Source organism: Alligator sinensis, unplaced genomic scaffold (genome assembly GCF_000455745.1).
Source record: "Alligator sinensis unplaced genomic scaffold, ASM45574v1 scaffold533_1, whole genome shotgun sequence".
In the NCBI taxonomy this organism is placed as follows: domain Eukaryota; kingdom Metazoa; phylum Chordata; order Crocodylia; family Alligatoridae; genus Alligator; species Alligator sinensis.
Window position 1 is genome coordinate 598,021 of NW_005842330.1, and position 14,036 is coordinate 612,056.

The window sequence follows — 14,036 nt, forward strand, 5'->3', positions numbered from 1 at the left end:
CAGCATTCATTGCCCATGCATCCTTCCCCTTTAAACAGAACTTTTCCACAGCTCAGCACAATTGCTGTTCTATCTGAGAAGTCAGGATATCCAGCAATTTCCCACCCCCACCCTAAAAACAGACTTTATAATATATGCCATGATTCACTTTGTGTGGCCTTGTCTTGTTTTAACGGTGATAGTAATATTGGAACTGCACTATTCACTTCGTATTTCTTGAAGAAGTTGAGTATTTTCTTGTGCCTGAAACATTTGATAATATCCTAGACATAATTACAGGGCAAATTTGATGCACTCAAGCTCTGTGTATGGTTTGATGCTATAACAGAGCCTCAAAGGCTCCCATTACTTTAAGGGTGAATGAGAACCAGGAAGAGCCTCAGGCAGAAAAGCTGTCCATTTTGAGCTACAAGGGAAAAGGTGACTGGGGATTTACCTACTACAAACTATTATTACAGCAGAGACTAGCAACAGTAAGTTTCCTTGAGGTGCAGTTGGCAAGCTAAATCAGGATACACCTGTTGTAGCTCAAGGATTCACATGACCAAAATGGGGTGTGGTTTCCAGCCATATAAACCCAGGGCCTGAGCCAGAGTTGTCAGCCTGGCTCTGGGAGCTGCTGAGGAAAGAGCTCCAGGGCAGGAGAGCTGGAAAGGAGCTCCTGGCTAATATCTGGTCTACCCTGGGAGTAATGCAAGCAGAGTGGTGTTGACTTGCAGAGGAGTAGAACTCAGAGTGGGGTGGGGTGGGGTGGGGTGGGGTGGGGTGGGGAGCTAAACTCTCTCAAAGATCATGGCACACAAGGGACATCCCTGAGGACTGGAAGAGAGCCAACATTGTGTCCATCTTCAAAAAGGGGAAGAGGGAGGACATGGGCACCTCTGGGGAAGACCAAGAGCAAAGGATACAAACTCCTGGAAGGCCACTTGAGGCTCAATTCCAGGAAAAAAAATCCTTCACAGTCAGGTGGTTCAGACTGTGGAATAAACTCCCTCCAGTGGTGGTGCAGTCACCTACCCTACAAATCTTCAAAAGGAGACTGGACAGTCACTTTGCTGGGGTCACTTGACTCCAGTTGTCTTTACCTGCGTAGTACAGGGGGACTGTACCCAATGATATATAAGGTCCCTTACAGCCCCTTACAAGGTATGAATCTATGAATTTATGATATAGTCAAAACACTGTTTGTGCTCAGAGCCAGTGGGGAAGTAATCCAGAGGACTTACTTTTAGAGTTTTACACCAGTGGCTTGGGTGGGACTAGAAAGGGTGGCTTGGAGGTCCCATTAGTAGGGAACTCATTGAGGAAGTGCCCCCAACAGAGGCTCCTTTAATTTTTTTTCCATTTCACTGCTTGCTTTCCCTGCCCCTGATTTGTGGAGGGAGGGACCCGGCCAGCTGGGCTGTTTGCCACTGATTGCTGGTGAAGTGAAAATTGTGGTTTTAAATATACTCTGGGCTTTTGCTTCCCAGCCAGTCAGCACCAAGTGGTGGGGCCAATGGGACCCATTCACCAATCAGCAGCGGCAACGCAAAAACCATGGCATATTTAAAACCATGGTTTTTGGTTCCCTGACAATCAGTGACAAATGGCCCAGTTGGCAGAGCCCCTCCAGCAATCAGGAGTGGGGAGAGGGGCGTGAAATGAAAAAAAAATTAAAGGAGCCTCTGTGGGGCATACTTCTTCCATGATTTATGGAGATCCCTACCCATTAATTCCCAAGGGGAATATGATTGTCTTGCACCCTGCCAGGGGTCAGAGAGCCCAGTGTTGCCTGACAGGTGGAGGTGGGGCAGAGACAGAGATAGAGATCCCACAGCCCAGAGAGGGGCAGAACGTGGGGCTAAGGGACCGAGAGTCCAGGTGGAGAAGAGATAAAGGTTCCAAAGGACAAGATAAGGGGCTGGAGCCCACAAGCCAGGTCTGAGAGAGTGGGCCTTGGCTAAGGAACCAGCTAGAGTATAGCGGTAAAACCTGGGAAGGCTGAAGACCCAACAAGGGAGTAAAGGCTTGAGGTGGCCTGGTGTCTTTGGGGACAAGTGTTCTGCAGGAGTGATGATACAAAATATCTGCAAGGCATGGGCATGGCTGTAGGAAAGGTTTGGAGGCAGTGATTAGCCCATAAGGTGACAAGTGCCTTGGGGCACTGTGTAGTCCAGAAGGACCTAGATAACTGGAGAGATTGGTGTGATCAGTGGAGTCAGAGAGAGAGGGGATCTGCTGGCAGGAACAGAACAGGGCTTGCTCTAAGACCTATGGGCAGCCACCTTATTCAATCTGTTAATAAAAACAAGGTATGATAGTCAAGAAGTAAAGGGAGGGTACCTTAGAGATGAGCTGAGTAGGTACCTTAGAGATGAGCTGGGCAGGAACCATATGGCCACCAGGGGGCATCATGGCTGTCCCTGGGACCCAGTCCTGTTACAGATGAATTGACTTTTTGATAGTGTGTATAGTTTCTTATGCAGTCAGAAATACTTTACTTAATTAAAATGAAAAGTTGCATTCTATTGAAAAGTCAAATGTGAATGAATGGTTGTTCTTTTAAAAAAAAATTGGAATATCAACATTTTCACAAACGTAATACATTATATTTTTCTTTCCAATACCACATAGATACTGCAATGTAAGTGAATTTAAGGTAGTAACAAGAAAAGTTAACAATGAATTGTTGCAAAGTGTGGATACATTTTTATTAATAATAATAACGATGTGTTTTATAACAGTATAGTATGATAGCATTGCTATTTGTAGTCTATAAGGCCAAGTGTTATCAAATCCTCATTTAATAAAATATTATTAAAAAAGAACATATGAAAAATAAAGATATACTTACTTTCAATAATTACTTTTCTGCCCACCCAGTTGTCTTTAATAACTTGTATATTTCCAAAGTGTGCATCACTAAAGAAGATACGGTTGGTACCTCTTCCTTTCAGGCTGTAGTCAAAAGCCAGGGCTATCACATTTTTGAAATATTCTCGATTTTCATATGGTCTTACTGGTGAATTTAAATTGGTCTCATCTGAAAGATGTATACTTTTTAATATTGTCCTTCCCGAATACAGTAAATAACCTTCATGTCTCAGACAAGTAACTCCATCCTCTGAAAGATAGCCATGTGCACAAGCACACGATCGCTGTGCCTTCCCACGATAGAGGCAAAGTTGCTGACATCCACCATTATTCTTGGCACAAATATTGGTACCTGGAAAGACAAAAAAAAAAGTCCAGCTTTTGTAACAGTCACAATAATCAGATAATTATTTTATTGTGTCCCCCATGGATTAATCAATTTAAACATTTGGGTTATATTTTTTTATTCAATATAGCATCACAAAGGCATAGGGTTTTTTTTATTTTCTAAACCTCAAAATTTGTGATCATCTAAGACATTTTTTTAAAGTCCAGAAATGTGGAATTCAGGTCCTTTATGATGCATTCTAGTATGTATGATAGAAATAAAGAATAAAACATACAACTGTTCCTCTAAAAGGCAACGAAGTCCCTGAAATTTATAAGATTTTTAAATACTTTAAAATAAATACTTTATTTTTAAATACTTTAACTTTAAATACTTTTAATTTTTTTTTTTTAAAATGACCCATTACTATCAGGAAACAAAAAAAATCATCTTATTATTTTCTTGGAGCACACTAACTTGTATGTCATCTTGTATATGTTCTACCTTAAAATAATTATATTACAAAGATTTTATTGAGCCATTTCCCTGTTTTTAAATGTAACAAACTTGAATACTGTTTCCTTCTTTGTTCTTGTAATGGATGTATTTTAAAAAAATCCCTGCCTAGTGTACACAATTAAAAATTAGCATCAAATTAATAATTTCAGTGTGATTTTACCTCTTTTGTTACAAGATCTAAAATTATAATAACTATTAGAAACCTGAAAGCAACTATTTTCCTCAGTATTTTCAGTTCTCTGTGTGTGGTCTGTCTTATTTTAGTTGCCTTCTATTTTTTACTAGGTTTATTTGACGGTATTTTCTGTAAAGTCAATTTGACTCATTCTACTCACTTCCTAGTTGGTGCAAGAGGGAGAAGAAAACATTAAAAACTCAGAAACAATTACGTGGCATGTGTGGCAGGTGTAGAATCTGAAACTGCTTTAAACTCTTTTTTAATTACTAGATTTAGGTTTAGTGTCCTTTCACATGTAAAAAATGGATATTTTCATGAGTATAGACCCAATATATTTACCATGCTCTCTTAGGCAGAAGGCGGAGAAGGATAGCACATTATAGACTAACTTGTTCAGAGAGGCACGAGCTTTTACATGCTGTAGTTTACTTCATCATAGCATTTGATGAAGTGGGCTGTAGCTTACAAAAAGCTCATGCCTCTGTGAATGATTTAGTCTATAAGGGCATGTATAGATGAAACAGGGGCCCTAATTTGAAGTGGTGGATTTTTAAAAACACCGCTTCAATTTAGGGTGAAGTAAGCCCCCGTGTCATATACACCTGTGTCTTACCTGCCTCTCCGGTGGCAGGGAGAAGAAGGTGAGCTGCTGGTGGACAGAGTGGTCCCTGCACGGTGGGGGGAGGGGAGCTGGTGCTTCCTTCCACAGCAGCAGTGGCTCCCTCAGGTGGCACCCATTCACAGGCACCCAGTTTGGGCAGTTCTGGGCAGCAGTGGAGGGAAGGACTGGGTCCCTGCACAGCTCAGGTAGGCAGGCAGGCTCTGGGGGGGGGGGGGGGGGAAGAGGCTTCAGCCTCCCCCCTTTTTTTTTTTCTTTCTTTTGCTGGAGCCTGCCTTCCTGGGCTGCTGCCAGGCTGCCTGCATGGGCTGCCTGCACAGGCCCTGAGCCGCACGGATCCCAGTGCTTCAATCTGCAGCTGTAGGGCAGCAAACTAAAACATTTGCTGCGCCCCAATGTCATTTAAGGTGCATTATACCACTGAATGTGCTACAGTGGCTGGAATTAATATGCAATATACTGCTGATGCATGCAAACACCAACACCATTAAAGTGGTGAAAAGCATTTGACCTGCTTTAAAGTATTATGCACACATGCCCCTCGTTTCATCTACATACGTGCTAAGGTGCCACCCTACCCTTCCTTTTTCCTAACTTTAGACTAATATGGTTAACTACTGCTCATATTTTTTCTTAGGTTAAATTAGGAAGTTGGAATGTTCTTTCCCTGTGAGAAGTGATATTGGTAATAATATTAAAATAATATGAAAATATTTTGGAGACTTATTTGTAACTGAAATGTCTCTGATTTTCAATTATTAAAGTTTTAATAGGCTAGAAAAGTTAATATCTGTTTTGGGTGGATGAGTATATGTGAATAAGAATGATAATAAATGAGAAACTTGTTTACTCAAGCTTCTAAGTTACCTATTTTGGCAACTCTGTTTTTTTATAACATTTCATTCATTTTATGTACTTTTAAAATGCTGCTCAGGCCCCAGTCTTGAATACGGATTAGTGTAGGCTGCTGCACATATACAGAATTTCACTGAGGTAAGAGACTGCAGAATTAATTATGGTACTGGTGCTTCAGAAAAGGTAAGACAGGTTTTGGGGAGAAAAAAAGATTAATCACTTGTCCCTCAGCCTGGGTTTTTCTTAGTGGCAAAAGGTCATGAAGCCACCTATTTTCAGTTTTAAAAAGCATACTTAGCTATATCTAGCTCAATAAAACTTAAAAGTAAATAAATAAGTAAATAGATAAATAAAAAGAGATAGAAAAAACATTCCAAAACATTTTTCACCTGTTTTTTCCCCTTTGTCTTCCTGGCTCACTGACAGCCCCTCCCAAAGACATTAACCATTTGTAGCCTAGTAAAATTTGAAAAATGCATTAAAAATCATTGAACTCTCTTAGATTATGTTTTTCAAACTAACATGAAAAGAATTTTTATCCTTCTATTTTTCAATAACTATTTCTCCTAGTCTTACTACAAAGCAGTCTTTAAAATAAGTAAAAATAATTACAGAAAAAATATAAAGTATTTTTTATCCCAATCTTCTATTTCTCTGTTTCCATAATACACCAACCCCTTCCAAATAAGCAGGCATTAACTTGCTCTAGCCCAATTTTTTGAAAATGTGAAAGATGTAAGGAGTTTTTTTAATTTCAGAAAATAGTAGCTTTATAACCTTGCAAAACTGCATGCACAGAACCATAAAAAAGTTTACCCAGAAAGTTCTAAAAAAGGTAATTTTCATTTTCCAAAACCTCTGAAAATTCCTTTCAAAAGTAATGATAATAGGTATTTCTCATAAAATATTCTTTTAAAGAAGGCACCTTTTTATTTTTAATATATTTAACAAAGATATGAGAGAAATAATACTATGTTCTATTTAAAAGGAAAAAACAGACTTCAACATGTGGGATACTGTAATTACACCCTTATGTAGATGCTAGGAATATCAGAAACATGGTCTTGTCAAAGTATTGGGTGAATATTAGTTATCATGTTCCCTCTCTTTGTGCTTTCATGCATTTATACAGTTTGGACTAGATCAATTTTGTGGTGGGAACTTTAAGTTTGGAGGAGGTAATCACCATCAGCTTTGAAATAGTTTTCCAGGTTTTCTCACCAACAGCCTGACCCTTGGTCACTGAAGTTACTACAAACCCTTCTGTTAACTTCACTTGGTTTTGAAACAGGCCTTAAACTACTAAAAAATATTGGGAAATTTTAAGCTGGAACCTGAACAAAGTCAGTTTTAGCTAGTAAAATTACAGAGGTGCATAGATTTTTCATTGAATAATCCTAATGCCTCCTTAGTGTTATCTCACTTGTTTTGGCATTGACTTTCTTTTTAGTGGAGAGACTACCTCAGTAGAGTTCTGATGGCAGAATCAAACATGCTATTAGAAGTCCTCAAATCCCACTGTTTTTTCTGCCTCTTGGGAGACAAGATCAAGAGTCCATGCAGATTATTTCAAATCTGTTTGCGGTATCTGGTAAAAAGGGGAAATGCTGCCACTTATAATCATACCCAGCCGTTCTCCATAGGTACCAAAGATTGGCACTGATCATCTGGCAAGAGGAATTTTTACCTGGAGTTTGCATGTTAAATATATTAATAAGACTTAGCTTTAATAGGAAATGAGATAGCTGAAGTCAAGGTTTTCTTAGCTTTTTATGCAGTGCAGATTATAACTAATCTTTGGCATCATAAACCACAAGGAGTATATTATGCAGGTTCAAAAAGGTTGTCTTCCTAGTCACTTTTAGGGTGTTATTCAAATTTCTTAGAGAGAGACATATGTGATTGGCAACCTGGCCTACACAGGGACTATATCTCTTCTTATATGGCAGAGTTGTGGTTCAAAAAAAACTAGTAATTTTTAGATGTAAATTTCTGAGGAACAGGAGGTTGAGTGTTCTTAGCTGTGGGCCTTGCAACGTACTTCCTTATACTGATCTGACAGAGCCTGAGATAATCAGTAGCACACAGTTAAAGGACCATTTTATTATTCAGTCTTTTATTTTATTTATTTTTTTCTTTGACTATCACAGAGGTGACAGGAAGGTTTTGCTTATTTTCATTTTTATTCTTAAAATGACCAGAAACAATACTGTGTGTAAGTCAGTTTTAGAACTCTTTTATACTTTTCTTTAGCAACATTATTTTATGTACATTTTTATGTACATATTTTTAATGTAAATGTTATCATAATTTAAAAAAAAACACTAAGGGAAAAATAAAAAGTATTTCCATAATACAGTGATTACCCTCATATGACCACAAATTAATATATGCAAAGAGTATCAGCTGATCTTAGGGTGATTAATAATATCCTTAGGAACAGCTACCTTTCTCTCGTGCTCTGTTAAAGACTTTCACTTCCTTCAGGTTTATTCCAAGGCCAGTCCTCATGGTCACAGAGTCTGTGGCATCATTTTTGTGGCCTCTTCTGATAGAACCATTTGCATGTGCTCTGCCAAAAAAGTTGAAGATGTCTGATCAACAATCCTCAACTAATTAAAATTAAGCAAGTCATTAAAATGCAGTGGACAGCTGGCCTAACAGAAGGTGAAGAAACCTACTCTTGTCTGTGACATTGATATGCCTTAACTTTGAATATCAAAAGTGCCTTTTTCTGTGGAAATTACATGGCTTTGTGAGATCCTTTCAGTGACCTTGCTCAGGAATAGCTAATACTACAAGGGTGAAGCATCTGGCACTGAAATAACATTTTGAGACTCAAATACTTATGGAAAAATAAATTACCTGTCAGACCAGTAGATGTAAGCTCCAAAGACTGCGACTGAAAACATATCCACGTTGCTCCCTGACAGCACAATCTCCCGATTCCCTCCACTCTCAAGGTCGATTCTTTCTATCTTGTCTGTACGAGCATCACACCAGTATAATTTATTTTCCTAAAGATCAATTTCAAAATGAACTACCATAATGTATTTTTGTCCAAGTGTTTTATTAACAAAAAATAAAATACAAGTGTGGAAGAACATGTTGCAATGTAATTTAACATTTAATGAACATCTGTTATTTAGTAGAAAATAGAAGAACACACCTCATAGTCAATGGAGATCCCATTAGGCCATGCAATTCCCAAACTCACAAGCACAACCTTCTCAGAACCATCTAACCGTGCTTTTCCTATGCAGGGAGCCTGTCCCCACTCTGTCCAGAATAAATACCTAAAACATTGAAGAAATTAACAATAAAAATAACACGCAAACAAATGAACACATGCAAATTAAATAGTTTGTAGCAACTTTTTAAATGCAGTTTACATAAAACAGAATTTTAAAAGGGATAATAAACATGCCAGTTTACTCCTGAAGAACTTGTAGAAATAATATATTGTTGCCTGTCTAAAGATTGGTATGAAAATCTCTTTAGAAACTATTCATCATGTTAACGGTGTTGCTAAAAAAAGTTGTTTTGTCGATAGACTGATATTTGAACTGTTTTAATATATTTTTCTTTCTAGCAAATGACTATGCAGGTAAAATTGTTCTTAAGAATTATAATGCAACCGTAAATGTGCAAACTCAAGCAGTATTATGGGTAAATATTAGGATCTATATTGCCTATTTTTCTAAGTTAATTGATGCCTGGTCAAAGCCACATATTTGTTACATTTCTACTGAAAGAATCACCACCCTCACAGCAGAAACCACAAGTATGCTGACATTCATGCAGTTTTCCCTAGAAGAAAAATGGCAGTTCTGGGAGAAAGATATACTGTCTTCAACCTGGTAGATCTCTTGGTACATCTCCCAGTAAATCTCTGTAAACTTTACTCGTCTCCACTGGAGTCGAGAAGAAAGTTTAAATTGACCTCAGTGCACTTTGGATCATGTACTAATAGTATAGTATCAATAGTATATACAAAATAAATAGTAATATGATAATGTGCGTCTGCTAAATGTTAAATGTTTTTGTGTTGTGTAAAAATACATACACATTCACTCTCTCTATGGCAGTTATTTCAAAGCAGGTATACAGGGCCATATATGGTATAAAATACATAGCTCTACTTTAACACACGTAAACTAACTCACAAAACTAATACAATTAACACACATAATAGTGAAACCTGAACTGAGGGGGGGGGGGGGGGGTGTCGTAAAAAATTTAAATCAAGCGTGAATGGGGGGGGGGGGGGGGATTTGCTTGAAATAATTAAAGAATATATTTCTGTACAAGTACTATGGCCAATGTGGTAAACACATTGATTAAAACCTAAATAGATATCTCTATTAAACATATGGTATAATATTATAAGGAGTAATAATGCAGTTGTAGCCAAAGTTAAATGTTAATTTTTCAATTCCTATTCTACTCTTATATCGATATATTGACCTAGGTTCAAGAAGAGAACCATGCTCAGTATGTCAAATATTTCCAATGCTTGCTATCTAAACAGATTTCAAGTAACACAATGTTTTGTGGTGGAATTTCCCAGTGCTCTCTCTTTTTCTTTTCTTTCTTTCTTGCTTTTTTTGTTGTTGTCAAAGTCCAGGGGAGAGATTACTGGTTTTCAGTCTATCCCATGGTAATTATCAGTGTGTGAAGAATGAGGGAGGTTGTACTGCAGCAAATCAATATTTCTTCTGGTTCTCCCACTGTTTTAGTGGTTGGAATAAAGTGCAAAAGGCTTATGCATGTCCAAACATATGCTTCCAAAATGTTTGTGTATACCACTGAGCATGTTGGCTATTGGAGCAGGTTGCCCTCTGCTTACCTTTTTCCACCCATCTGCTTGAGGTGACAGGAAGATTCTACTCGAATTGCAAAGCCTGCTTCCCTCTGTGAACTGGAATCTTGTGGCACATTTCACCAGTTCAACATACAAAGATGGCATACAGTGCTTCCTCTACTCTCTTGAAGCACAATTGTTCACAATTTGTCTCTAAGTAAAGAATTCTTAATGCAACCAATGGTGTTACGGTTCACAACGCCTAATGGGCAGATCTGGGACTGAAAACCAGAGTGGTTGCAGGGATGAACTGTGGTTTGGAAGCAACCGAGGACAATCTCAAATTCCAAACTTAAAAGTGGGATCCAAAACTAAGGGTCTGAAACCAAACCAGCAAACTAACCAGAATCAGGGGTCAAGTACCAAGCTGAGGTCAAGCTGAAGTCCAAACACCAAGCCAGAGCTTAACCGGAAATCAAGGGTTAGGGAGCCAGATGAATTACCAGGAGAGAAGCTGCTCAAGGGCTGGAGACTAGGAAGTTGTACAGCAAAGGACTTCTAGAGAATTTCTTAAAGCAGTCCCAGAATGAGTCAAAAGGAAGGGGCTGGGGCTCAGTTCGGCCTGCTTAGTGCATTAAGTGCAACTGACCTAGTTACACAGGCTGCAAGTCAAATGCCTTACAGGTGCAAACTATATGAAGGGAGCAGAGGGGAGGAGCCAGCCCTGCTGTGGAGTTTATCTCAAACCTGGTTTAATGCAGTAGCAGACATAACTGATTTGGGTCAAATCAATTTATGCAATGTCTGGCCCAGACCCCAGACCCCTTGCTGGTTTAAGATAAACCAGAGGCAAATGTGGATTTCTCATTTTACAAGAGAAACCCATGGATTTTGTTATTTTCCAGTGAGCTTCCTGCAGGTTGGCAGAGTTCCACCCTGCAGGAAGCTGGGAGGGAGCAGGAGAAAGGTGGTGCAAGAGGGGGTGCCACACGCATGGATATGCACATGGCCACAGGCAGGTTGCAGAGCAGCAGCAGCAGGTAAGTAGAAGTGTGGGGAGAGGGGGATTGAGGCTATATAGGGAGGGAGCTGGGCAGGGCTTGGACTGTTGCACAGTCGGGTGGGACTTGGGGTCTGGGGCTGCAATGTGTAGCTGCAGGGCCCCAGTGGAGAGCAGGATAGGGCCACAGATGGCTCAACCAGGGCAGGGGAAGGGCCGGATCTCTGTTGCCACATGCATTTCCAGGGAGCAAGGGGGACCCATGCCCCCAGATCTGTGAGTGAAGGAGGCTGCGGGTATGGGCTTCCACCCTACTTCACTCCCTCAGGGTCTCCGCAACCCTGCAGGCATGACCCGACATAGTTGGGGATAGAGGGGCCATGTGGGGATCTCCTCATTGCTGCTCACTCCCTCGCTGCCCTGGCAACATGCCTCCTGCACCTGTTGCCACTGTTTTGAGGGATGCAGCCCCACACTGCTCCCCTCATTGCACAGGAGGCACATCACCAGGGCAGTGTGGGATAAGCAGCAGCAAGGAGATCCTCATGTGGCTCCTCTGCTCCCTGCTGCACCAGGTCACGGGGAAAGGAAGCAGAGTAGCAGTGAACAGTGGTGAGCTGATGTGAGTCAGCTGTTCCCCACAACCTAGCGCAGCAGAGACCAGAGGAGCTGCATGGGGATCTGCTCACTGCTGCTCACCCCACACTGCCCCGGTGACATGCCTCCTGCACGTGGGCCTGCAGTGAGGTATCAGTGTGTGGCTGCGCCCCTCAAAGCAGAGGCAGGTGCAGGAGATGCATTGCCAGGGCAGTGGGGGAGGGGGGGGGCAAGAAATGGCAAGGAGATCCCTGTGCAGTCCTGCTGTTCCCAGCTGTGGCGGATACTGCCTGCAGGTTTGCAGAAGCCCTCAGGGAGCAAAGCAGGATGGAAGCCCATGCCCACAGCCTGCCCCATGCACAGATCTGACAGGTGCAGGTTCCCCCTGCCCACCAGGAGTGCGGGCAGTGGTGGGGAGCCACCCGGCCCAAGTCCACAGCAGGCAGCAGGGAGGAGTGGAGGCAGCAGGCTGCAGACCCAGGTCCATAAGCCTGGCAGACAGGGACCTACTCCAGCAGGGCTGGGAGAGCAGGGACTCTGGGTGGAAGGGGTGAGGGGCACCAGCAAGGCTGGGGTGGGGGGGGAGGGGAGAGACACTGGCAAATTTTGGGAGTTATATTACAAAATTGGTGATTTTTTTGCAGAGAATTTGTTATATTTAACCAGGGAAAAGCAGGATCTCTGGTCTTCAGAAACCGGTTTAAAGCATAACAGAACTGGTCTAGGGACAGAAATTCATAAAGCCTGAGCCTGAATTGATTCAGTCTTTGTAGGTTAGTCTAACTTGGCTAGGCTGAACTGGTTTGTAACTGCACAGACATCCCAGACATGTAGGCACATGCCTGCAGTGGCTCCTAGAAGCTGGGAGGTGCTAAAGCAACCCTTCCTTCCTTTCCAAAGAGCTGAGCTGAGAGGGGACATGGCCACACCTGGGCAGGACACATTGACTAGCCCAGCAGGGAATTGATAAGTGTTTATCACCCCATTATGGAAACAACAGGGGGACATTATCAGCTACCTGTTGATTCTGCCTGTTGATTCAACAGGGACTGTAGCCAGCACATGGTCTGCTAGTTAATACACAGAGACCTCCTCCGCAAGGCAGAGAGGAGGGGGGGATTCCTGCTTAGCAGGGAGTGGTGAGGGGGAGGGAGGGAGCAGCCTGCAGTTTGTGCTGGAGCTGCAGCCAGGGAGCAGAGGTGAGGAGCCAGCCCTGCTGTGGAGCAGAGAGCCCTGTCCAGCCCAGAGAGCATGCTTGGATGCTGGGAGTGTCTAGTTTATCTTAAACTAGCAAGGGGTCTGGGACAGACATTGCATAAGTTGATTTGACCCAAATCAGTTATGTCTGCTACTACATTAAACCAGGTTTATCTCAAACTGGTTTCAGACATTTTCAAACTGGTTTATTTGCACTGAACATCTGTTCTCTAACAGGTTTAAACCAGTTTCTTATCATGTAAACTAGCTTATGTATAATTTCTGTCCCTAGCCCAGAAGTTCAGTGCACATAAACCAATCTCAAAATGGCTGAAACTGGCTTAAGATAAACCTGGTTGAGTGTAGTATCATTTTTAACTAATCTGAGTCAAACTGGTTTATGAAACTTCTGTCCCAGACCCCTTCCCAGGTTAAGTTACATCGGAGTCCCCCAGCATGTACTGGGGTGGGCTGTGCTGTCTGCTTCAGCAGAGAAGAGTTAGTGGGCTGGGGGAATGCAGGGACTGCCCCCCAGGCAAACCCTGGCTAGGGTCTGGGGCTAGGGAGGGGAGTTAAGCCCCCCTTTCCCATGGGTAAACCCCACTTCCCCCAAGTACAGAGCTGCCCTGCCCTGCTAAACTTATTGAAAGTTACTGTTGGCTGCAACTATAGACTACAAATTCCAGAGGCATCTGGAAGCAGGAAGAGGAAGTGATGAACAAACCTGAGGAGTCCTGCTGCTGTGATTCTGGATTGCAAATCCCAAAGACTTTAGCGGCAGCAGGACGAGGAAGTTAATGCACAACCCATGCTGGCTACAGGCCAGAGAGGCATACTGTAGCACCCCCTGGCTTCTGGTCAGAGCCACTGCAAGCATGTGCCTGAATCTCCTGAATCAAAAGTGAATACTCATCTAGTTGTTTTTCAATTTAATCTCTGAAGTTAGACTAGCCTAAAAAGACTGAATCAATTTAGCTTCAGGCTTTTTGACTGGCTGAACTTAGCCCCTATGGGCATAAACTGTTAGCATTTTAGCAGAAACTGTTAGCACAAGCAGACAACACTTATTTGAATGCAGGAATG

At 41.8% G+C, this 14,036-nt stretch overlaps 1 protein-coding gene across 1 annotated transcript in view; it reads right to left on the reverse strand.

Annotated features, from left to right (window-relative positions):
• Positions 1-14,036, reverse strand: part of LRP1B (LDL receptor related protein 1B) — a 1,375,759-nt gene that overhangs the window by 445,195 nt on the left and 916,528 nt on the right. Inside the window, exons 38-41 of the mRNA XM_006028602.1 lie at positions 8,525-8,651; positions 8,221-8,372; positions 7,803-7,927; positions 2,837-3,208 (exon numbers count right to left, since the gene is read on the reverse strand). Coding sequence (XP_006028664.1) covers positions 2,837-3,208; positions 7,803-7,927; positions 8,221-8,372; positions 8,525-8,651 — 776 coding nt within the window. The remainder of the gene's footprint in view (positions 1-2,836; positions 3,209-7,802; positions 7,928-8,220; positions 8,373-8,524; positions 8,652-14,036) is intronic.